The sequence below is a fragment of the Moschus berezovskii genome, chromosome 1 (genome assembly GCF_049115385.1).
Source record: "Moschus berezovskii isolate FMDL1 chromosome 1, NW_MosBer_1.0, whole genome shotgun sequence".
Classification (NCBI taxonomy): Eukaryota; Metazoa; Chordata; class Mammalia; order Artiodactyla; family Moschidae; genus Moschus; species Moschus berezovskii.
The window spans coordinates 71259016-71285616 of NC_142460.1; the positions used below are offsets into that span (position 1 = coordinate 71259016).

General features: G+C 38.3%; 1 protein-coding gene across 5 annotated transcripts in view; it reads right to left on the reverse strand.

Moving 5' to 3' along the window:
- Positions 1-26316, reverse strand: part of CBLB (Cbl proto-oncogene B) — a 232229-nt gene extending 205913 nt beyond the window's left edge. For 2 of the 5 annotated variants that reach the window (XM_088836714.1, XM_055417906.2), the window contains exons 1-3: positions 26179-26316; positions 24686-24867; positions 10060-10310 (exon numbers count right to left, since the gene is read on the reverse strand). In XM_088836714.1, coding sequence (XP_088692840.1) covers positions 10060-10310; positions 24686-24853 — 419 coding nt within the window. In that variant the 5' untranslated portion in view covers positions 24854-24867; positions 26179-26316. The other 3 variants (XM_055418073.2, XM_088836715.1, XM_055417830.2) reach the window with 3 other exon arrangements.
- Between the last annotated feature and the right edge of the window lie 285 nt (positions 26317-26601).

Here is a 26601-nt window from a genome sequence, read left to right on the forward strand (position 1 = left end):
GACAAATGCCACAAAAAAGCATGTTTCAGAAAGGACGCTTTCAACAAACAATCCTGAATTTAATTAATATATGCTGTCTTGCCAGAAAAAAAAAGTTTCTGTTACTGACCATTTGACATATATCAAAAATGGTTTAATAAAGATGAGGAAATGCCTCCTTTTCACAAGTATAAAATGTGCTAATTGTTCATATGAGTCTTCTGAAAGAAAGTTGAAAAGGGCTTCCAATGCCGATACCCTTCAGCTGCCGACAGCTGCAGGCTCACACATGCTGACTGGTAATAAGAGAGTATTTAGAAACACATCACATCTGAATATATACAATTCCTGTCAAGTCATGTAACCTCCAATCAGTTTAGCTTCCCCAGATAGAAAATGGAATTGGAATACTTAGCGCTCATCTCTGAGGCACGTTTGATAACAAAGATAGTAATACAAGGCCTATAAAACAGAATTTCATTCTTCCTTACCTATTGAAACTAATTACTCGCTTTCAGTTACATGGGTCTGAACATAAGTTTCCAGTTGTCAAAGTTTAGAAGAGAATGAGGTATTACTCAATGAAAACAGAAAACAATTGTTTTCTCTTTTAAAGGATAATGAGTTCAAGATGAAACTGTCTTAGTCTCCGTTCCTTTAATTTTAAATACCTTCCCCTGGAAAGCCAAGAAGAAGAGAAAAAATTTACATCAATTGTTCCGGATATAACAATTTCTCAGGCCTAAAAAGACCTAAGAGAATCTGCTTGGAGGGAGCAAGCAGGTAGAAAGGTTCCTGAACAGCTTTTTGATCGACAGCAGAAAGAGGACAGGCATATGTAGTGGTACTCTTCTTTCCTTGCTCTTGTAGGGAAAAAAAATGTCACTGCAGCAGGAATTCTACAACCATGAGAGGTGACTAGAATGAGGATGAACCCAACATAACTAAGGAAGTAAACTAGAAAGCCAGAAAGACCTTGGGTCTCCGACCCATGCTGAGAGTTATACATCCCTATATATGTAAACAACTGTTGCTCACATATTACTACTTTCATCCATAAACATTCCTAATTTATGCAACGTGTATACTCAGCCTATGTTGACAGAATGCCTTTAAAATTGTACTGTTCAAAATCTGGACAAAATTTAAACCCTACTTTAAGCCAAGAGTTGGCAAACCAAAACCCCCAGGGCTAATTTAGTCTACCACGATATTTTTCTAAATAAAGTTTTACTAGGACACAGCCATTCCAATTCATTTACATATTGTCTATATCTGCTTTCCTATAGTAAAAAAGAGCTAACTAGTTGCCAGAGACCATCTGGCAAATTTAAAATATTTACTGTCTAGTTCTGTAGTTTACTGACCCCTGGTTTAAGTCACTCAACCTGTCATTTTTAGAAATAATTTACTCTTGTTTTACTAAAATCCTTGAGTTGATTTTCTAAAATCTTAATTTGAAATCATACTTGTACACACTTTTCAGAATTCAGAATAAGTCACGCTCAGGCATGTCTGACTCTTTGCAACCCCATGGACTGTAGCCGGTCAGGATATTCTGTCCATGGCATTTCCCAGGCAAGAATACTGGACTAGGTTGCCATTTCTTACTCCAGGGGACCTTCCCAACCCAGGGATTGAACCCATGTCTCTTGTGTCTCCTGTATTGGTGGCAGATTCTTTACCACTGATATTAAAGATACAAAGTGAACATGAAGTATAACCGCCTCTATGCCACCAACATGGAAAACACCTCCCACATCTTTTTTTTTTAATTTGCAATACAGAAAACTTCCTAGACAGAATTAATGATAATGAAGTAAGTCATAATTAACCACTTTAATTAATCCTCCAGGGCTTATCACAAAATAATAGGATAAAACAGGGATTCTTAATCAAAGGATAATCAGGGCTATTAATATTATAACTTAAATATACACACTCATAGTAGTAATAATTTCTTGAGATGGCATTTTATACAATGAAATAAAAGTAATTATGAATTCACTTATTTCAACTTATATAATTTTATTATTGATTAAAGTAAAATTTCATCATAGTTTTCAATATGTGTAAAAATTAATAAATTAATTCACAGAGCTTTTCATTATAAACCTGAAAAAAAAAACTGCAAAATTATTGGAGCTACAGATCCTTCAAAAAATAATTTTCAGTAATTTGTTTGGCACACACACACACACACACACACACACAATGGCAGTCTTCAGAGGCAGAGACTGAAGTTACATGGCCACAAGTCAAGGAGTGCCTGGGGCTACCAGAATCTGCAAGAGTCGAGAAAGCACCCTGCCCTAGAGGGTTGGAGGGAGCATGGCCCTCCGGACATCTTGATTTCAGACTCTAGGCTCCAGAAGTGTGAGAATCAACTTAAGGCAATATATAAACACCACAATTTAAGCCATTCCATTTGTGGTCATTTATTACAGCAGCCCTAGGAAATTAATACAGTCACACATCTGTGATTACATGTGATCACATCACATGATCAGATGTTCAAAGTAACACATTTCAATAATAAATCTAAATTATCTTTGAGTGTAATCTCTTTCTCAGTGGTTCTACCAAATGAGACAGGCAGTCTCAGTCTTTATGATTTAAATCCATAAATGGGACACCTTCTGCAATGACCTTAGGTGTAACCTGCTATAATTAATACATCTATCAATAAACAACTCATGGATAAATGAAAACTCCAACAAGAACTCATGCTCTAACAATAATGATCTTAAAGAGACAAAAGATTAATACTAAAAATGGGTTTAGAAAACTCAATACTCCTGAAGCACTTTATTTCAAAACAGGGAGACATGAGGATTATTTTATGACCTAACCAATTAGGGCTGGATGCTAATCTGTTTGGATTCCCAGAAACTCCACTTCTATATTAAATCACCAAAAAAACCAAAAGAAAGAAAGAAAGAAATGCTTCTTGGCAAGATTTCCAAGCATTCTTCAGGCTATAGAATTATCACTGCAGCTTTTCTGTTTTATAAACAGACTTCAATTTAGTTTTGTAAAAAACTGCCAAAGGAGCTCTCTTTAACTATCAATAAATAACAAATCTGCCACTTGAAAGACATCACTCATCAACCTTCTTTGTGGGAGTATTGTTATTATGAAACTGAAAACAGGCATTCTTTCTTGAGTGCTTCTGGATTTTAATTATCAAATTTGAATGTCACCGGATATTTACTGAAAGGAAAACATCAATTTTAATAAGCTGCCTTAAGACTGAAAAACATAAAAGGTGTTCAACCGTAAAGCCAAGTTCTCTTGAGCCTTGTGAGTTGGCTTTACTGTATTATGATACAATGGTTATTACTCAAAAATTTTAATCAACTGCAAGTAAAAATTCTCCAATTTTAAAATCAAAATATCATGTGTATATAATATATATTTTGGCCTGGAAGAAATTTAAATAAATTGCAATGAAATGTTTAATACCTCATAAACCAGGTGTTATAGGCTGAATGGTGTTAATAAAGGGCTGGGGGAAAAAAGTAGATACCAAATAAATGGGTTAAATGTAAACATTCTGGTTAAAACTTAAAAAGAGTGGGCACTGGATCCAGCTTTAAATTTGAGTATCTGGATAGCAGAATAATTTGTATTATTTTGCATTCTGAAAATATATCCCAAAGAGGAAACTGCTAAAGAAACCCCTTTCTCTTTTGACCTGTATGAAAATCAAAAAATAAATTACTTTGTATCCAGTTAGCAAAAGCAGCATGGATGTAGTTGGTCATAAAGTCCTTAACAGTCAAAGATTCTGCAAGCTCTGACCTGCTCACTCTAACAGACTCCTTTTGTTTAACTTTGAAAGATTTGTCTAAACAACTTTCTTGTGGCCTCTATGTTCATAGTATATTAAAGAAAAAAGCCCCTTCATGTCCAAACTTTAGAAAAGTACACTCATGTCTCCCATATGCTTGAAATATGAATGAAAGCGTTCTTATCAAAAGACTAAATAAACTATTCATTGATGATAAATTAATCTCAGGAAGATGTTCACTTTTTCTAGAGAAAATTCCATTTCCTACTTGGCAGACACATTTGGACTGATTACTATTTTCCTCTGTATCCAAAGTACATATCATCATTTTAAAATATCACAAATTAATCTTTTCCTTCCTCTACTCTTACACTGAAAAGGAAAACATGCCTAGAATGCAGACACATATAAAAAATTAAATAGCAATGGAGTATGCTTATATTAAAATTATGTTCAAAAATCTATCCAAACCTATTTTGACTTATTTAGAAATCATATTTTTCTGCTTGCAGCTTGTCCCTTGTTCTCATGAAATGAAAAAGAATTGAAATTTTCACCGTTAAAAAAAAAAGAAAATAGAAAGATTAGGTTAATATTTAAAATATAAAATTGTTTTCTTAAAGGAGTACAAACCATTCCTTCTCGTGCATCATTAAATAGATATTTCATAAAACAAATGAAATGCATTTAATACCACACAAATTATTTACAGAAGACATAACTTTCCTAAGATTAACTCTCCTGTAAATGATTATTGTAATAACAAAAAATAGCATTTTTTACTAGAAACTACTACTGGATTCAAATATTTAAGAGACTAATGGAGCAATAGAGACATTTAGTTTGAAACAAACCACAGCCTCATTTTTTGATGTTGAAATGCCTGAACCAACAAATACTGTGAATATACAGAAAACAATAAAAGACTGAAAAACACATACTGCAATCAGGAAAGCAACCAAGGTTACAAAGAACATTGGAGGAGAAATGGCATCAGACCATGAGATTCCTGCACTCTTCCCTCATGTCCTTCTCACAATGCACAGGGCTGCCCAGGAGAAAATGTGGAACCTGATGAGGGATTATAAACAAGGCCACTAACCTGTGAGGTCCAGCAATAATTATTAAAACTACCACACAGAACACAAAGGTCGATATCTTTATATGGTGAGATGGAAAACCCATGAGGAATTTCAAAGCTGCTAACATATACTCATGTTTATACCAATTTAAACATTCCAGTTAATACACTAGTCTTTGGCCAAAGCAATGCTGTCATACACCTGTATGAGGAATGCAAGCAGATTGGTTTGCAGCTTTGTATTTTGTTGTTGCCCTTATTGTTGCTGCTGTTGTTGTAGCTGATGTTGTTTTGATTCAACTTATCTTTAGTGTATCAGTTTCAAAATGTTCTTGGTACACTATTTCATGAGTTACAACACTGGCATAAACATCAAGCACAGTGATTTGTGGTTCTTTAAGAAGAAAGGCACTTTATTAATGGAGCAGCCTATACATTTTTCTTTGCTCAGCCAAATGGTCAACAGAGAAAAAGGTTTTTGCCTGATGCTCCTGCATGAATTTTAAACAAAGGCTAGCATTTTCTAGAATTAATTTTTTAATGTCAAAATACATTTTAAAAAAATCTATTCTTGGAATGACTATTATTATACTAGCTATTCACACACTATGATTTGTTTTCTACAACACATGCAACTAAAGAATGGCCCAAGGGCTTTTACATGATATTAATAATAGGACAACATCTATGTATTACTCTTTGGCATGAAATTTTTTAGAGTCTTTATTTTCTTCTCAGATAGGCTATCAAACGCAGAGCTATTTTTCCATCTCAGTTGACTTCTGGGTTTGTTTCAGTGGTTGCAAACCAGAGTGTAGGAGGGAAAAATGGGTTGTAGCACTCTGGTGCACTGAAGCAGTTCTAAAACACGGAAAATCTGATTATCATTATGCCATCACCTCTGGGTGTTCTACAAAAACAGTGCCCAACACCAGGGTGTGAAGAACAGGTGATTAATACATAACTTTTTATATGAGAGAGAAAACTTTTTTTCTATTAAAATGATCAATGATGAAACTGCCAGGCACATCATTGAAGAGAGGCATCTCCTGTCAATTTCACAATTGTCACCTGTAGCTACCCTGTAACTACCTTCACACCCACTTTGACTTTTGCCACTAAAACTTAAGAAACGTGTTATAAAGTTTCTCCTCTTCTCTGTGCTTGAAAGTATAAATTGTCCCTTCTCTACATGATTCTTAACTCCTACTCCACACTCGCAAACGCTGTGTGCCAGAGACCAGTGAATTATTCTTACCAGAAAAACCAGTTAAGAATGGTGTAGACATTGCTCAGGAAGCACCAACTCAGTGTGAGGTTCAAATGTTTGGGGAGGGGAGATATGGGGAAAAAGTGATTCTGGAGCAGAAAGAGGTTTACTATAAAACTCAGGTGAGGCATGCAGGCTGCTTCTACCAGAAAGCATTGTTCCACCCATTCTCAAAGCGAGAGGCTTGTACTATGTGCTCTTAATATCTATTTCCATGGCAAATAAATGTATTTAATTTCTACCTCTCACCTTCTACACAGGGAATACACTGCATGCCATTTGCTATATCTACTTATTTTTCTATATGTTATTATATTTATCACATTTACGTGAAACTGTCTTAAAAATTCAGGCTGCTCATATTTAAGCAATCAATTAAAGCACAGCTGGTTCAAAACTGATGACTGATTTTTTTCCCCACTAATCCCTACATTTAACATTTAAAAGAAATCCACAAAGAAGTTTATTTTTGATACAACAGGAACATTAAGATAAACATTTTGATTCATGTATTCATTCAGCTCAATTTTCTTCAATAAAGTACAGAATCTTTCAGGGAAATGCTGCTTTAGTCAATGAACTTCAAATTACTATTTCTACTATAACTGTCCTTCATTTTTAGCTTAAAAATACTGATGTCCCTAGCGACATTATTTACAAAATAAAAAAATCTATTGTTCAGAGAATTTATAATATTCCCAATAATCAATATATCACACATGGTAGGTAAGAGTCATAATACTAAACAGAACACTCAAATGCATAACAACCATGAGAAGATTCTAAGTTTCTTTCAAATTCTATAGAGTAAAACATCCCAGAGCTCCAAGTACAATGGCATGCTTAAGCCTCAGTTAACATTTGAAAAACTAAGGGAATACAGAATGAATTGTTTAAAAATATATTACTACTAAAACACAAATAAAAAATCTGTATCTTGTTACAGTGTACCAAGGACAGTACATCATTATGAATTATGATCATTTATCAAATATAAGCTTTGCATAAATAGTGGCCATTGAACATTATCAGAAAATGGAATATGGATGAAAGAAAAATCCAATTAGAAATATGCTACACCAGCACAGAAGCTAGTAAGCTTAGGGTTGAATTTCAAACAGTGACAAAATTTACTTGGATACTTAAAACACAGAATTTACAGAGTTGCCTCAATATGATCACTTAACATTATGCAATCTGTCATCTATGGAAATCTATACATGATCAATCAAAATTTATAAAATTTCACCATGATATGCTCACACATAAAAAGCCAAAAAAATCAAAACTTGTGTATGAAATGATAATTATAAGACATCTCCTGAGTTAAAAAATATTTCAAGTTCCTAAAAATGATATAAAGTGAAATAAAGCTAACCCCATTAAATATTACTACATCCCATTAAAACACTGAATCCACTTAAATTCCTAGATCCTGGAAGTTATACACTTTCTCACTGACCTGATAACCTAAAAAGTAAAATTTCATGGACTGCACTGCTAGATTAAGAATTTCAGGGCTACCAAATCTGAGTAAGATGTAGAAAGATAGTTCTAAAATAACAGTTTTATTAGATCAATGGCAAAACTACAAGGTAAAAATACAGTTTTAAACACAAACCTGTGCCTTCCCATGACCTTGGACCATTCTTGGAAAGTCTATAAGAAACCAACACTATGATAGTTCTCTTCCTTACTTCCAGAACCCTGTGGCAATTCAAATTCCCATTAATAGGCCTGGAGAGAGTCTCAGAGCTTGAAGCTAAAGGGCAACTAACTAACTGGAAGATTCAACACCCTCAAGATGTGTAAACTGTGGTCCGAGAATATTAAGCAATGAGCCCACAGTTACATAATTGGTTAGACTCCTATGATTATGTTAGGATTCATCACTAATTTAGAGAGCAAATTATAAATAAGTAAACACTCATGCCATTTTACCTTTGGCAGACGGTTTTCCTACATTTAAATTTGATGGTTTTACTCACTCTGGGTATTTGTTTGGTTGGTATTTACAACTTCAGTGTCTACATACATAGATAACTGAATTTTCTGTTATACAATCTTATATTTCATTGGACTAAACGAGGCAACTGTTTTTGACCTGTAATAGAGATTTCTTAGAAGTTTTCCCAATATCTAAGGAAACTAAAATCCAAAGACATTAGTCTTAAACTAAAATTCACCTCAACAACATTAAAACATTATATACTTTAATTAATATTTGTTCTACAGTCCGGAAATATAAAGAGACGATCACTATCAGTGAATATTCTAGATATAAATGTCCCAGAAATGGGAAACTCTATTATTTTTTCTATTCAGCTAAAGACAGATCATGAAATTTAATGTTGAAATAGCCAAACAACAAACTTCAATGAAGAATCACCAAGTCAAAAATTCTGGCTATGAAATGAGGATACAGTTGATGTTACTCAAGCATCAACACTCCAGCTTCTCGCTTAACAAAGAATAGGAATTGAAATTACACCTGCCACTCATATCCAGCACACCCACACATCCAATCAAGACTCTGTCCTAAAGACACTGTCCAATACCAAATGCTGCCTGAGTGGAGCAACAGAAACTCTTCACTGCCAGTGGGAATGTAAACTCTACAGCCACTTTGCAAAACAATTTAGAAACTTCTTACAAAACTTCACATAGGGTTATCATAATATCAAGTAATTATGCTCCTAAGTATTTGCTCAAATGAGTTGAAATTGAAATTTATGTCCACACAAAATCCTACACATCAGTATTTACAGTCACTTTATACATTAACTGTCAAAACCTCGAAGCAACCAAGATCTCCTTCAATAGATGAGTGGATTAAACAAACTGAACTACATCCACATAATGGAATATCACTCAGTAATAAAAATAAATCAACTATCAAGCTATGAAAAGACATTCAGTTCAGTTCAGTTCAGTCACTCAGTCGTGTCCGACTCTGCGCGACCCCATGAATCACAGCACGCCAGGCCTCCCTGTCCATCACCAACTCCCGGAGCTCACTCAAACTCATGACCATCGAGTCGGTGATGCCATCCAGCCATCTCATTCTCTGTCGTCCCCTTCTCCTCCCGCCCCCAACCTTTCCCAGCATCAGAGTCTTTTCCAGTGAGTCAAGTCAACTCGTCGCATGAGGTGGCCAAAGTATTGGAGTTTCAGCTTTAGCATCAGTCCTTCCAATGAACACCCAGGATTGATCTCCTTTAGAATGGAAAAGACATTGGGTACCCTTAAATACACACTGTTAAGTAAAAGAAGCCAGTCTAAAAATGTTACATATTACATGATTTCATCTATAAGCCATTCTGAAGAAAGCAAAACAATGGAGACTAAACAGATGAGGACTGCCAGGGCTTCAAGAGCTGTGGTGAAGGCAGGCGGGTAAGGAAACAATGAACAGGTCAGGCACAGGGCAATTTTAGAGCAGTGAAACTATTCTCCATGATACTATAGAGATGGATACATGACCTTATCATACATTTGTGGGAATTCATAGAACCATGCAACACAAAGAGTGAACCCGAACAGACACTATGAACTTTAGCTAATAATGCTGTATCAGTACCAGTTCATCAGTACAACAAAAGCACCACACTTGGCAAGCTGTTAAGAAGAAACTGGCACTTGGGGGAAGGAGGTAAACGGAACTCTACTTTCTGAACAACTTTTCTGAAAACTAAAACTTCTCTGAAAAATAATGCCTCTTCAGAAAAATAAGAACACCATCTCATGAACTAGCTACTGACACAGATAATTTTTTGCAAACCTCCTGTAAAACTGCAAGGTTTAAATAATGTGAAAAGCAAATACACAAATGCAGTATTTCCCTTCAAACAAATACACGGTGACATTTATCCTAACCGTGAAACAAAAAGCAACATCTACTAATACTAAGAAAAATAAAATCTGAAATATTCTTACCTGTCCTGCGACTGCTCTTCATACATCCTCTCCTTGCCTTCTTTAAAGAGCCTTATTGCCCTTTTTGACTTTTTCATTAGACTATCAATGTAGATTTTAAAATATTCATTCTCACTGAGTTGGGCAAGTTTCTGGTTGTCATCATATTTACTCAGTATAAGTCTCAAATGCTGATATGTATCAGGTAAAATATCAAGTATATATGGTGGGCTATTTTTCAACTGAAGTTTGGGGTTTTGGCACAGTCTGACCTAAAAGAAACAAGGACAGAAATAAAACATTTTCATGTGAAATGTAACACTTTCTTCCACAGAAAAACTGAAAAATTATCAAACTATGTACTATTTCTTTGCTTTCCATAAAACAAATTTTGACTTTAAAATCATAATCACCAATCTACAAAGAATTAAATTCCCATATGTTCTCATACAATTAAATCCTATTTTCTTTTGCTCTCAGTTTCTCCGTCAGACCTTTACTTTCAACCCCAAAGTTTTCAGCCTCTCTTCAATATCCCATTGTTCAGAACACCAATGTGCTAGTTATTGTACATCACTAACAGTCTCTTTTTTAAACAAAAATGGGGGAACAGGCCTCATCTGCTGGCCTATCTTAATGTCTCACATTCAGATATTATTTTCCCAACTAAAGCTGTTTGATTGATTTTATGTTTTGGTATACTGTTCCCAAACACTGAGGAGACTGAAACAGGTACGATTTGAATAACTGAATTATTAAGTAGTAAATGGGTGTTAGGTCAGAACAAGTCTTTTCCACCTCTTTACGTTACATCCCAGGCTTAGAAACACCTGTTACGTAACGGTTCGGTCATTCCATCAGGTGTCACCCAACCACTGGGGCATTCAGGGCTGCATGCAGAACTGAAAATACCTTCTGTTAGAAAAAAAAAAAGGCTGTAATTCTACTACTACATTCACTGGTACACGTTCATGTGATTTAGTCAAGAGTAAGTTAACCCATCGGAGAAGGCAATGGGAAGCCACTCCAGTACTCTTGCCTAGAAAATCCCATGGATGGAGGAGCCTGGTAGGCTGCAGTCCGTGGGGTCGCTAAGGGTTGGACACAACTGAGCGACTTCACTTTCACTTTTCACTTTCACACATTGGAGAAGGAAATGGCAACCCACTCCAGTGTTCTTGCCTGGAGAATCCCAGGGAAGCGGGAGCCTGGTGGGCTTCCGTCTATGGGGTCACACAGAGTCGGACACGACTGAAGTGACTTAGCAGCAGCAGCAGCAGCAAGTTAACCCATCTCATTCTTACCCCTCCAACCACAAAATAAACAGCCATCCAATTAAACATTTAAATGTAATCATTGGGAAATGCACAAGTGTGTACATAAAGATGCCCACTTTAACAAAAGGCAAAACGTGCACCTAAAGGTAGGTTTACTGAGAAGCTCGTGAACCATAAGGTTGAGGGTCCCTCAGATACTTGGCCCCCTTCTAAAGCTTTCATCATAAATCTTTCTGCAAAGTTTTCAAGAGCAAGGCATTTTAAACACAACTGGCTAAGATTTCTGTCTTTTTCCCAGTGTGACATCCCTTCTGTCAAACTAAGCCATCTATTGGGTGGCACTGAAGTGGTGGGGGACATCTCTGGAGTCTGGCTAATGCAAATCTGGGTTGCAGATACATTTAGTTTGACTTTAATGGAAAATGAATGTAAAGAACACAGTCACTTCTTAGTTAAATCATTGCCAGCAGCTGTGACGAAAGAATGGCTACAGGAACATTTCAAGTGTCTGTGATGCTGACCAGCCCAGCACAGGAGCAGAAAGATCACGCTCAAATTTTCCGGTACCTGGGACTAGTGGCATATGTGAGCAATCTAAGAGAGTCAAAGCATAAAGTGTAAGAGTCTTGATTATTTCTCTGATGTTTGTGGACTTAACTTTTTTTAAATTTATAACTTGTGACTTTTTATTGTTCTAAAAAAATACAATTTCTTACCCAATTTTGTATTTTTTTCCTCTTTAAAAGGACCACTCTAAATTTCAGGTTCCACAAAACATGGATGCACTTTTGGGAACTCATAAAAGTGCTGGGACTAAATTAAAAAGAGCTGAACGATAGTATTTTCCAGAACCACAAACACAATGAATCAAGGAAACAACAAATGAAGAAAGCTCTCTTAAACTTACTTTCTCAATTGCTTTCTTTGAGAAACAACCATATCATCTTTTGTGAGGAGAAAACTCTGACTCAAACTATCAAGCATCAGTCCCTAAGACAAACATTTCTCACATTAACAATGGGCATTTTATCTCCTTCCTTTTTGTATACAGTGCCTAAAATAATTATCCAGCATATCAGTCAGTTCAGTCACTCAGTCGTGTCGGACTCTGTGCAACCCCATGGACTGCAGCACGCCAGGGTTCCCTGTCCATCACCAACTCCCATAGCTTGCTCAAACTCATGTCCATCAAGTCGGTGATACCATCCAACTATCTCATCCTCTGTCATCCCCTTCTCCTAAAGATTATCCAGCATATAGTACAAAACAAGTAAATGAATGTATAGAGGGTTGGTTGATTTGATTCTGAAATTCTTTATACATATTTTTACAAACAAATATTACTTTTTCATTTTCATGACTGAATTATACATAATTGTCTTTTTTCCCCCTAAAGACAGATGAAGTCGCAAATATATCAATGACTTAACAAATCCTGGTTAAATCAAGACTGTTTCTCAATTCTTAAAACTAAAAGATAGTATCACAAATATTCACAAATTTCAGAAGTATCACCAACAACATCCTACAACAGGTAATTTAACTTTAGCAACATAAAACTTGGTACAACATGTCACCAGACTGATAAATTATTAACCTGCAGTTAGGGGACCAGGCAGTTTTAAAATCATTTCCTCTAACTGGTGAATTTTTTAACTGATAAATAAAAAAATTCTCTCAGGTATTTTTTTCAGACATTGCAAATTACTGTAGTTTAATAGATTCTTTTAAACATTACAGATTTATAATTTCCTATTCACTGCTGCTGCTGCTGCTGCGTCACTTCAGTCGTGTCCGACTCTGTGTGACCCCATAGATGGCAGCCAACCAGGTTCCCCTGTCCCTGGGATTCTCCAGGCAAGAACACTGGAGTGGGGTGCTATTTCCTTCTCCAACGCATAAAAGTGAAAAGTGAAAGTGAAGTCGCTCAGTCGTGTCCGACTCTTAGCGACCCCATGGACTGCAGCCCACCAGGCTCCTCCATCCATGGGATTTTCCAGGCAAGAGTACTGGAGTGGGGTGCCATTGCCTTCTACCTGAACTTATTTCTCATTCGCTTTACTTAAACTGTAATTCCATCTAAGAATTTATTGCTTTATTCAGTAAAATTGTTTGATAACTACTATATACCAGGTACTGAGCTCAGTGCCAGGAAATTATAGATGACTAGAACATACTTCCTGCCTTAAGGAGTCTGGCAGAAGAGACCTAGTTCTCTATAATTAACTTAGGAGCAATGTAATTCTTGCTCTAAGGGATCTTAGTAAAGATCCTGTCCAATCCATTCATTTTCAGATAAAGAAACTAAGAACTACAAAGATTAAGGGACTATTAAAAACTCATTAATCCAACACAAGAGTCTGCATCTTATGAATCTCAGGCTGGTCTTCTTTTTAACTATATCACAATTTAATTAGAATTGGACATATAATTAATGATCCCTGGCTAAACTCATTTACATTTTTATTTTATTCCATTTGTGAATTTACATGAACTTCAGGACCCATTTGTTAATTTTACAAACGTTGATGCACCAGGCATTGTTTCTGGCCCTAGGGAATACAGCAAGGAATACATCAAAGACCTGTCCTCAAGGAGTTTTCTAGTGAAAAAAATCGGTGGCTTCAAAAAGAATGACAGGAAAATGGGAGCGCTGTAATGGAGGAGAGTACAAAGTGCTAGAGGAGGAATGAAGCAGACATGTCCATGTGGCAGTACCATGAAAGGCATACCTAAATTTGCAAAAGGAATATTCCTGGCAAAGGGATGTGCAAAGGCTTGAGAGGCCCCAGGGAGCAGGGTGTGTGAAAAGGAGTCAATGCAATCACTCTAAAAGGTGGACGCAGAGGAAGTCTGTGGTGAGTGGAATGAGGAGCTCTGAAATAAATAGGCTCGAGTCAGTTCAGCCCTTGTAGGCCACATGGTTTTCTAAATCTGCACTTGGACAAATGCAACATAAAATGCTGAACTACTACTATATGCCGCTGAGTGTGCAGTTCATCAGCTGGATTAGTATTAAACTCCGTGATTTATGACAGCTCCTGAAGAAAATGAATAACCTTATGCCAGGACTACTACTTCTAAGCAGGTCAAATTCAATTCAATTCAATAAATATTTATTGAGTGCCCGCTATGTGCAAGGAACTGCGAAAGCCAGGGAGAGAAAAAATGCTTTTATAAAAACAGTATTTTAAGGAGAAAAATCAAGCTCACCACAAGGTTCAAGTTCAGATTCAAATGACTTAGATGTCCTCGAGAACTGTCTAAGTTGCTCCCTAGAATGACAGTGGATCCCAACACAGAAGAACTTTCACGGAGAACAAATCTACAGTCACATTACATAATGATGGACTTTTTAAGGCACCAACTGGGACCTAAAAGGATTGGTTCATTACTCTTTGCTTTTGAACTGAAAGGTAAAACATTTAGTGTTGAAATTGGGCTAAAAATTCCATTATAGTCAGTGACTCAAAGGGTTTTAAAGAAAACTCTGGAGATCACCAAGACCAACTCCTTCCTTGTGACATGACAACACTTAAACACAGAAATGGAACTTAGTGGAGTTTACTGCTCAGAACCTTGCTTTCTGAACTTACAAGTGAGGCACTTTCTCCTTAAAGGTAGACAGTTGCCTGATATAATTCTTGAAATGTGTTTAAAGATTTTTAAGTAGACCTCTCTGTATATGTCTATATGTACATGATCTCACACACATCAAAAATACATTTTATACATATTATACACACTGTGTATTTCAATAAATACATGAATATTTATTCAGAATACAAAATATATATTCAAACATATCAATGCAAAGGCACAAATGTAAACACAGTATTTACTAGTGCTATAAGAATTCTCAAAGCTGTTAATTATTTTTGGAACATTCTCACATTTAAACAGTTTCCTGACTGTGCTTTAAGTAAAATTTCTAGCCAAAAGGTAACAAAGAAGTATTAGGTCAGCAAACATATTTCCCGCAAACAAGATTCAAACAAGCCCCTGAAATCTATGAAAGAAATTTTACTGAAGCAAATGGGAACTTCAACAGTAATGAATCGAGTGCATACCACAGCAGACGTTCATCATAAAACACACTTCACTTCATGGAGCCCTCAGTTGTATTAAATCAAGTATTATACCTTCCAAGTGAAATATCCCATTTTTTAAAGACAGTATGGGAAGTCTGAAAGAAATCCTTATTTGTGCTTCCCAGGTAACTAACTGTTCTAAGAGATTCCTTATTGCAGTCATTGGAAAAGACTCTGATGCTGGGAAGGATTGGGGGCGGGAGGAGAAGGGGACGACAGAGAATGAGTTGGCTGGATGGCATCACCGACTCGATGGACGTGAGTTTGAGTGAACTCCGGGAGTTGGTGATGGACAGGGAGGCCTGGCGTGCTGTGATTCATGGGGTCGCAAAGAGTCGGACACGACTGAGCGACTGAACTGAACTGAACTGAAAAGCATGTTGTTATGATAAAAAGTATCTATGAGTTCTTTGGATTCTTTACATTTTATCTCAGCAAATCACCACTAAGTATATAAAAGTATAAGAATTTGTACAGCATAAAATGTAAAAAATATAAAAATAAAATAGAACTCTTTCTACAGAGTATTAACTGAGCAAAACCAGAAGGTTAGCATATAACTGGTTATGAATCTGAAAGTTACTCATAGTAGGATCTGAGGAAACCACCAATTTTTTCTATGGTTTTCAAAGTTTTCTTTAGAAGACTAATATATTAAAAAGCACCATTAAATAATTGTCCAGTTGTATTAATAGGTCAATTATGTATTCATTTGTTCACTACCCTTCCATATGAGAATGGAACTTCTTAAGGGTGAAGGGCCTATCTGTCTCACTGGTCTATCTCCATCACGTAATATAGGATCCTGCATATAGTAGGTATAAAATAAAGATTTCAATGGAGGGAAGTAGGAAGATATGGAGGGAAGTAGGAAGATACGGAGGAAAGAAACGAAGTAAGGAAGGACCTCTCCGAAGTAATATTACAAAAAGAATATCCCCATCTAGATTGAATAAATCTGTTGACACAAGCACAAAGCTTGGAGAAGAACTTGATCATTACAAACAGATGTAAAGGTTCTTTTATTTCTTGTGTAAAGAGGAAGAGTCATACATGCTTGAATCTTCATACCATGAGCATAAGTCATACATGAATAAATCTTTGTACCATGAACACAGGCCTGAGAATCAATCAGACCTGGGATCTAGCCCTGTACTCACTAGCTTTACAACCTTGGGCCAGTTTCTTCTTCAGGAAACCATGGAAACTTCTAAGGATGTTACAAAGTCTCAGAAGAAGAAAAATAAAGTGCTCAACACAACACCTGGCACACAGTGGGCACTGGCAACCTTTTAGGATTTCTTCCCCTTCCATACTATATACCACAATACAAAAGAATCACTGCAGGTTTTGCAAAGGTAGGAGAATTAGACCAGGGGCACTGGCCACCTTGTTGGGGACCATTAAGAGTTCTTTCATTTAGTTCATTTGTGTGTAGACAGGTGCACACTCAGTCATGTCCAACTCTGTGCCATCCTACGGACTACAGTCCACCAGGCTACTCTGTCCATGGGATTTTCCAGGCAAGAAGACAGGAGTGGCGTGTCATTTCCTCCTCCAGGGGGAATTTTCCTGGTCCAGGGATTGAACCCACATCTCCCGTGGGTGAGATTCTTTACGCCTGAGCCATTGCTGAAGCCCATAATTAGTTCCTAAACTTTGTTCTACTACCTAAAATCCTTACAAAAGTCTCCTGCTTTGGACAGAATAGGAGCAAATAAGACCAGGTCACTACTCCTCCTGTGGAATCAGTACATCGGTACTCAGCTGATCTGGAATCTTTTGAAAGGTAGAATATTTAAGTAGTATTTTTGTAATTCCTATTGAAAAACAGTGTGAGCTTAACAATTATTTAAATATTAATGTGTTAAACAGCTAAAAATTTAGTCAGATATTTTCCAAACGTTTCTTTAATGACTAGGAGAAAATTAGAATCTTACAAATAAATTTATAAAAAATCTTAAATATGTGCCCAAGCAGCATCAGTTCAGTTCAGTTGCTCAGTCGTGTCCGACTCTCCGCAACCCCATGAATCACAGCACGCCAGGCCTCCCTGTCCATCACCAACTCCTGGAGTTCACTCAAACTCATGTCCATAGAGTCGGTGATGCCATCCAGCCATCCCATCCTCTGTCGTCCCCTTCTCCTCCCGCCCCCAACCTTTTCCAGCATCAGTCTTTTCCAGTGAGTCAACTCGTTGCATGAGGTGGCCAAAGTATTGCAGTTTCAGCCTTAGCATCAGTCCTTCCAATGAACACCCAGGATTGATCTCCTTTAGAATGGACTGGTTGGATCTCCTTGCAGTCCAAGGGACTCTCAAGAGTCTTCTCCAACACCACAGTTCAAAAGCATCAATTCTTCGGCAATCAGCTTTCTTCACAGTCCAACTCTCACATCCATACATGACCACGGGAAAAACCATAGCCTTGACTAGACGGACCTTGGTTGGGGAAGTAATATTTCTACTTTTTAATATACTATCTAGATTGGTCATAACTTTCCTTCCAAGGAGTAAGCGTCTTTTAATTTCATGGCTGCAATCAGCATCTGCAGTGATTTTGGAGCCCAAAAAAATAAAGTCTGACACTGTTTCCACTGTTTTTCCATCTATTTCCCATGAAGTGATGGGACCAGATGCCATGATCTTTGTTTTCTGAATGTTGAGCTTCAAGCCAACCTTTTCACTCTCCTCTTTCCCTTTCAGCAAGAGGCATTTTAGTTCCTCTTCACTTTCTGCCATAAGGATGGTGTCATCTGCATATCTGAGGTTATCTTGATTCCAGCTTGTGCTTCTTCCAGCCCAGCGTTCCTCATGATGTAGCATAGACACAAACAATACTGTGGTGTCATTTAAGATGCAGCATGTTTTAAGGTGATCTTAATATAAAGGTTCAGGACTGATTTCCATTTCAGTTTTTTTACTTACAAACGCAGTTAACTGCTGGAAAACTAGCTTAAATATATATTGTTTAATTTATAGTCTGCAATTTGAAAATATGGTTTAAATACTACAAATATGAGTTAAAACACTTTCTGACAACCCTAAGTAAAATTTACAAATTCCTCCATAACTTCGCTGTATATTTCCTCATTTCCCTCTTATCTACATATAAATTAGTTATCTACCAAGGATTACCCTTCTGCTTGTTCTGAGCCTTTCCTTCCCACACTACTTTATCAATTACTTCTTCTTCCATCTTAAATCACTCCCTACCTATATTCCTTCCCCTCAATTCTATGAACCTCTACAATAGAATCCACACACACACAAGGCTATGCTCTGCTCAAATCCTCAAGCTATCATAACTTTCTTTCTTTATACTTGTTGTCCCAGTTCTAGAACAATTTTCTTGAATTCACATACTGAATGTAAACTAGCTGTCACTTCAATCTAGCTGTCCCTGATGTGACATGGAAAGATAAACAATGGCCTTGACTCAAGAAATGTGATGATTTCTTAAATTTTCGTTCAGCTTGGATTTTTCCATTTGAGCTTATTAGTTTTCTTAGATGTTGAAACTACTTCCTTACAAAGCTCTCTCTACCCAGGAAATCAATATGCTCTCATTCCTTTCCTATCTGTTCCATCACTGTTCTTTCCTTCACCACCATCTAATTACAGATACACAACCAATACAGCCCAAAATTCCAATCTCTGACTTTTTCTCCCCAACTCTCACCTTCTAGTCTGCCTTCCAAATCTCTGGCTGTTCTACAGCTTGAAATGTCACCAATATGGGCATATCTACCAAACACACACCTCTAGTTTTAATTTCTCTCTTTAACTGCATATTCAATTTTCTGACTTCAAAAGGGATTTCACTCTGGCATGTCAAACTCAACAGGGCCAGAAAACAAACATCATGCACCAGGCCCCAAGCTTCCTCTTTTTCTTCGTATGTTCCTTATCTCATTAAGGGCATCACTGCTTTTAGAGTCAACTAAGCTGAAAACCTCAAGAGCCACTTTCACTTCAACTTCTCCTTCATCCTCTCTCTCTGAAGGGTCACCAGGACCTTAGGTTTTACTCCAAAATGTCTCCCACGTTTGAACCAACACTTGTTATACCTACTGTCAGTTTTCTAGCACAGCCCTTCATTATTTCTTACCCAGTCTGTTTTAATTTCTGTTGATCATTATTTCTACCTTTAAAGGGTTTTTTCCCCTCTCTTAATTCATCCTTTCTAGAGTCGGACTCTTTGCAACCCCATGGACCACGCACACCAGGCTTCCCTGTCCTTCACCATCTCCTGGACCTTGCTCAAACTCATGTCCATTGAGTAGATGATGCCATCCTTATTTACACTGTATTACAGCACTTACTATATCTTCCAGGATAACAGGGTTATTTATGATTGTCTATCTTTCCATACTTGGCATATAATAAATGAATGATGAAATCACTAATAGCATAGAAAGCAAATTTGAAAGAAAAAAGTTGATTCAAAATCTGAATGGTTAAAATTTTATAGGAGTTAAATGATTACTAACTAATGAAGCCTTCTATTAAATGGGCTTCCCTGGTGGCTCAGAGGTTAAAGTGTCTGCCTCCAATGCGGGAGACCCGGGTTCGATCCCTGGGTCGGGAAGATCCCCTGGAGAAGGAGATGGTAACCCACTCCAGTATTCTTGCCTGGAGAATCCCATGGACAGAGAAGCCTGGTAGGCTACAGTCCATGGGGTTGCAAAGAGTCGGACACGACTGAGTGACTGAACGGAACGGAACGGATTAAAGGTATGCTCTATATCACAAGGATAAACCCAGGGAACTCTTGGGAAGATTCCTTTACATCTTTTACTTTATCTGAAAGTTTTACCTAGAAGGGACAGGAAGCAAACTTTGGGATCACTTCATTTATCTAAGCACAGATTCAAAAATCTAACTCAGTACTAAAAAAAATAACCCAGATATGTATTGTGTTATCCTCTATCCAAGTCTGTTTGGACCCATGATCCTGCTAATAGAGAACAACCTCACTGAGGAAAGTGAAATATGTGAAGAATACTTCAAATAAATGATATTCCCTATTCCAAGGGCCCAAGGACGGTGATATTCCCAAACCCATCAAACACAAACAACTGGCATCTGAAAATAAAGTTTTAGTCTATGTGCAATATTTTTCAGAGGTATGAGTAATTTAACTTAGAAAAGAATACTGACTATTTTTTAATAGCTGTATGTATTTTAAGACATTTTGACTGAAAAGCTTTAAAATATATTATAGTTGAAATGAGATTACAAAGACAGAGAATAAATTAAATTCCAAGCTTGAAAATGTATTAAATGCACTGAGGACAAAAGACAGGAAAAGGCTGTCTGGCATCATCACTTTTTAAATGCTTTTAAAACTCTGTCAGTAATATAACTTCAAATAAATGACAATGACAGCAAGACAAAAACATAGGCAGGTACTCAACTTGTGTTGCTCTTTGGCATCAATTAACTATTTTTTAATTTCCTGAATATCCATGTATGCTCAGTACATTTAGCATTATTAGATGGAAAACTGTTTCTTCCACTTTCCATCACCTGGCTAAGATGCTTGTGAAAACCATACTCAGGAACCTCACATTAATAAATCATCACTCCTACACACTGATTAGCAATCATTTCCTTACCCTCACTACAGCATTTTCAACAATACAATAATGCCTTTCCTAAAACACAATGGCCAGCAGAACCCAGACAGACAACAGTTTCAGCAGTGGCCAGAAGAAAAACAAGGCAGATGTTCTTGACTCTGCTCCCACTGTACTTTGTACAGGTCTGTGTTACAGGCCTCTCCATATGACATGGCAATTACCCACTTCCATGCCTGGCTCTGATGATGGTCTTAGAGCTTCCTTGACAGGTCTAGGGCAGATTTATATCTTGTCTAGCTTTGCATCTCCAGGTAACAAGGACTTCATAGAAACAGAGTAGGTCCTCAATAAATGTTTAAGTGTTTAAGAACCTCCATCTCTGTGGGAGTTTTGGAACAGACTCCACCTTTCAGGTGTATATGAACCTCACTGTGTATTCATGACTAATAGCTCTGTCTCTGTATCAGACAGGCATCCGCTGATCTGAACAGTTTGGGGTCAGCTATTGACTTACACTGACACATGGTGCTAAGACCAGAAAATATATCTAAAATAAATGAGATGCTTTGGGATATGTTACTATTCTTTTCCTCAATAAATGTACCATGTTAAGTTTGTAACACTGATGTTTTCTTTCAAAATGCTTTACATCTTACAAGGAACACAACTGAGCAATTACTCCCTCCTACTCTCAGTGAGTTTGCATAGAAAGCTTGCCCTCTGAAAATATAACAGTTAAGCTAGAACCGGAATCTCAGTTGACCGTTTTAAATTCTAGAGGCCAGGGAATGGTGTAACTACACACTTACTAGGTCTTTCCCCTACAGTCTAAGACTGCTTCATAAGCCCTGTGAGATGTTATTTTACTTTGTAGGTAGCTGAGACATACTGTACTTGGAGCTTGTTTACAAATTTACACTTCGAAGATTTGACCTTGTTGAAGAGGTTTTATAAAGAAAAATGCTGAATACTTAACCCTGTCTTCTACATAAGTACCAGTTAGATTTGAAAGTTACTATTCTGTTATTCACAAGCTAAACTCCAGCTATGGCAGTCATTTTACAAAACAGTTAGGCATGTGTCAAGGGATTATCTTTTGGACTAATAATAAAGTTCCTGATGTAATCACCAGGACAGTGTTCATTATATGAACCACTTCCTTCACCACTGACAAGCAGGAAAGATAAACACATGTGGGGGATTCTTCTACACTATACAATTAAATAAAATATTCTTCCAATTAGTAACTATCAGTGCTTTTTTATTACTGTGAGATAGAGTAGCAATAAACATACTGGACTTTCATAAAGATTTACATGGTTTCCCACCACAAAGCCCACAAACGCATACATAAACGAACACAACAATTTTCAGCCTTGACAGATAATGAAGACAAATAGAGAAAGCCACACAATGCACCTTTGCCAACACCTGTACCCACATTCCACTAAGTAAAGACTTCAGGTAATAGATTTCCTCTTGAGTCAAGATTCTCAGTTGGAGAGGCTAAACGCAAACCCACAAAAGGGTTAATAAAATAAACAATGGCAGAAGCCATTCTTTACCATAACCCATAAGCCATCTATTTTACCATAACCCATCTATTTTACCATAACCCATGATGAAATAATTAAAAGAGGATAAAACTTAGGTCAACAATCAGTTACAGGCCAAAATTACACACACATTTTTTAATGTTTCAAAAATAATGACTCTATTAACCAGAGTTTACCACTTCCTCATACAGATCTTTTTCATTTGACGTTCTAATATTTACTCACAATTGTACAAACTCTGACCACTCAAAGAAGGGGGTGGGGAGAGAGGAGACCTCCCCGGTAGAACCTGACCAATTTTTGCCCACTTATACAACAGATAAGTTAAAGAAAAACCTTGACTCTCCTTCTCTTTCACCCAACTAGTGATACAAGCATGAGTGACCTTAAATTGCTTACTCCTCAAAAAAGCAAAGACAGCTAGTATTGTGCCTGCCAGATGTACACAATTTTTCCAACTGCATGCTCCTCATTCTTAAGGATCCAATGTTAAAATGAAAACCTGACCTCAAGCAGCAAGTTGCAATGTTCTGACACTATGACATCATTCTGTCTGAAGTACTTTAAAATCACAATTTGAATAATTGGCAGAAGCTTAAATAGGTCACACTGAAGCCCAAAACTAAGGATATTTATCTAACAAAAACATTCTGGCTCTGCCTTTAGTGCCACCAGCCATAGAATGCCAGGCCTATCATTCATCTACCCATCTGTGCTTTTCATAAGGATAAACAAAAATAAAGTAAATTTTATCCCCTTCCAGTATTGCTACCACCACCAATAGTGGCTTTTCATGGAAAATATTTGGACAGTTATGAAAAAAGTAAAGTTAAACTGCTTTACTTTTTACTCTTCATAATATGACTTCATGAAGGCTTTAGCACACAGCTACAAAGAAATATTTTTATTTAACTTCCATTTCTGCAGGTATAAAGATATCAAGAGCCCTGCATCAATTAATGTTATAATTAGCTGCAAATATCTATCAAATAAAACTATAAAGGGCTACAAACATTTACCAATATATAGCTTACAGTACTACTGATGCAAAAGCAAAACTATTAATTTTTCACAGCAGCAAGCTACATCTTAGAATTCCCTGGTGGCTTAGGGGTAAAGAACACACCTGCCAATGCAAGAGACTGGGGTTCGATCCCTGGGTCGGGAAGATTCCCTGGAGAAGAAAATGGCAACCCACTCCAGTATTCTTGCCTGGGAAATTCCAGAGACAGAGGAGCCTGGTGGCCTACAGTTCATATGGTCATGACTTAGCAACTAAACAAGCTACATCTTAATCATATTTATTTCATAATCCTACTTAGTAAGACAAGACAGTGACAGCTACAGTTTTCTCAGCAGACCTCTGTAAAGTATTCAGGTTGCCTAGACTTGTCTAGGTACTGACATCCAGCACCATTTCTTCCTGTAACTTGTAGTTCATCTGAAAGCAACATGCAAAAACCACAGAGGTTTCTGATACTCTCAGTCCCACCACCTCCATCATAAATTTTCCTTTCACAATAAACAATGTGCAATCGAAAAGGTTTCCTGTTTCAAAATGGAATAGATGAAACAAACTGTGACTCTCCCATTAACAACAACCAAAAAGTTCCTTAATGAAGATGAATTCTCAAAGATGAAAATGGAAACTTTTCATTTCAAATACTTCTTCCTCACTTAAAGACTAACATGGTTCTTTCCCCAGTAATCATTCTCAGCATCACACACTGTGGATGTCATGAGTAGTCCATCAGAGACTTTTCTTAAATTACTTGTATGCACTCTTTTGTTATCTAAGAGCAACACAACTTTACATAAGACAGAACAAACACTTCCAAACGAGTCTATGCCACGCACCAACAAAGAGCAGCCAACAGTAAAAGCTTTGCATATCTGAGTCATATAGAGGAACTTTGAACCTTGAAGAGTAGGACAAAAGGTAAAAAAAAAAAAAAACAAGCCTTGGCTCTGAATCCAACTTTTCAAAACACCCAGAGCAGATACAACAAACATGGTCAATCTGAATCAAAAGATTGTTGTCATACCAATAATTATTACTAAATGACAGTACAAACAAAACTGGAGAACCACATGCAGAGTCAACCCTGCTGTTGTACAGACACAGTCAGACAGAACGTACCACTTTGTCCATCAGTTTCCAAGTTTTCTCCACAGTCCTGCGATCCGCTGCGGCTTGCTTAGGGGGTCCAACTGCATCTTGAATAGCATCAATAATACCCAAAATTCGTCCTTTGCGGGGGTTTCCTCCTCGACCACCAGGGTTTCTGCCATTCATAGAATTTGCCATCTGGAATCTTAGCTCTTTGAAAGAAAAAAAAAAAAAGTTGGTCATGAAAATATTTATGCAACAGCAAACAGGTTTTCTTGTACCCATTACATCCTCTTCCATCAGTGAGAACAAAATTCAGGGTCCCAGATTCAACTTTTCAATAGCGTGTGAATTTTTCACTCTCAATCTTTACACACAACACACAGGTTTAGGAGCAATGACCTTAGATCTGTTTGGGGAACACTAAGAGTTAAAGATGCATCATTCTCACATGGCAAGGAGTGAAGGCTTGATTAATACATAACTCACAACAGTAACAAAAACTTAGATTTCCTCTAACTACGTAAGAACACATCGGTTTTCCCTCCTCCCTGACTTAACCCTAATTCAAAAGACCAGAACTGAAGCCCCTATAAAACATTTTGGGTGCCTCACTCAAAAACCGCACTTTCACTGTGTGATTTCGCCAAGTTATATAAACGTAAAGATTATTCTACAGGAGCAGAAAGGGCACGCCTGTTGTCAACAAAGGCTGAGGACTTGGATTTTCCCAGCTAAAACCACCAAGTTCAGACTCAAGAACACACGAGCACACAAGTTCTTCAAACAACGCGGTTGAGGAGTTGTTCCCAAGTTAAGAGCCAAACGAACCAACAGACAAATAGCCCATTTTAAAAGAGAGAAACTGACAAGAGCGGGCACAGAAAGGAGAGTTCACTTCTTAGGCTTCCTGCGTTTCGTCTCATCCAAGTCGGGTGGGGGTAGAGGGTCCAAAGCTTTGTCTCGGGACATCTGTGCCTCCCGGCTCAGGCTCCTCCCCTGCCACTCTCGGACCACAGCTTGGCGCGGGGGGTGGACAGAGAAAGGACGAGGAACCCCTCCCGCTCCGGCACCCGCAGCCCCGCGCGTCTGGGGCGCTCCGCGTTCGGCTCCCCGGAGGACGCTCCTCCCCGGGTCGTCTGCAATCCCAGCCCCCTGGCTCCCCTGATTCCTCCTTCCCCGGCCCAGCCCGGTCCCGGCTTTAAATACCCCTCTTCAAAGTGTGACGGCGGCGGCGACAGCAGCTGGAAACCGGGGCTGTCCCCTCTTCCTCCGAGGCCCGCGTCGGGCTGCCCCAAGCCCCGTGGGCGGAAAGCAGCGCCGACCCTCCCCGGCAGCCCCTTCCCTCCCGGCGGCTCGGCGCCGTAGAGACACGCTGGTGCGCGGGTCCGGCTCTACACGCCCGAGCCCAGGGTGCGTGGGTAGCCCCGGCAGGGTGTGTGTAATCGCCGTCAAAGCCCGGCTCCCGAGGAAGGAGCGACCCAGAGACACCGGCCACCGAGGTGGGCAAACGCAACAATTACCGTCAAAACCAATCCACGCCCGCTCTCCCCTCCCGCCCGACTCTCAGGGAGGCCACGGGACGCCGCGGCAGCACTGGCCCGAGGAGGCGACCACTCGCTGGCCACCCCACCCCTGCAGGATACACACAGAGAGAGCCCGGCGCGGGGCGGGGCTGGGGGCGGGGCCGCTCGGGGCTAGGCCAATCCGGCGCACGAGTGCCCTACCCGACAGCGGGCGGCGCCAATGGGCGGGAGGCGCCCGTCCTCCTCGCACTACCACCCGGTCCACGTCTCCCACAGTACACAATGGCCCCAGAGGAAGGCCCTCTCGCCACACGTCCCAAATGGAAAAGGATTCGGAGACAATGAGGGGACTGGATTCACCCGAGAACGAAAGTCGAAAAGGAAATGGAAGAAAAGATGCAAGGCACTAGGGAATCAACC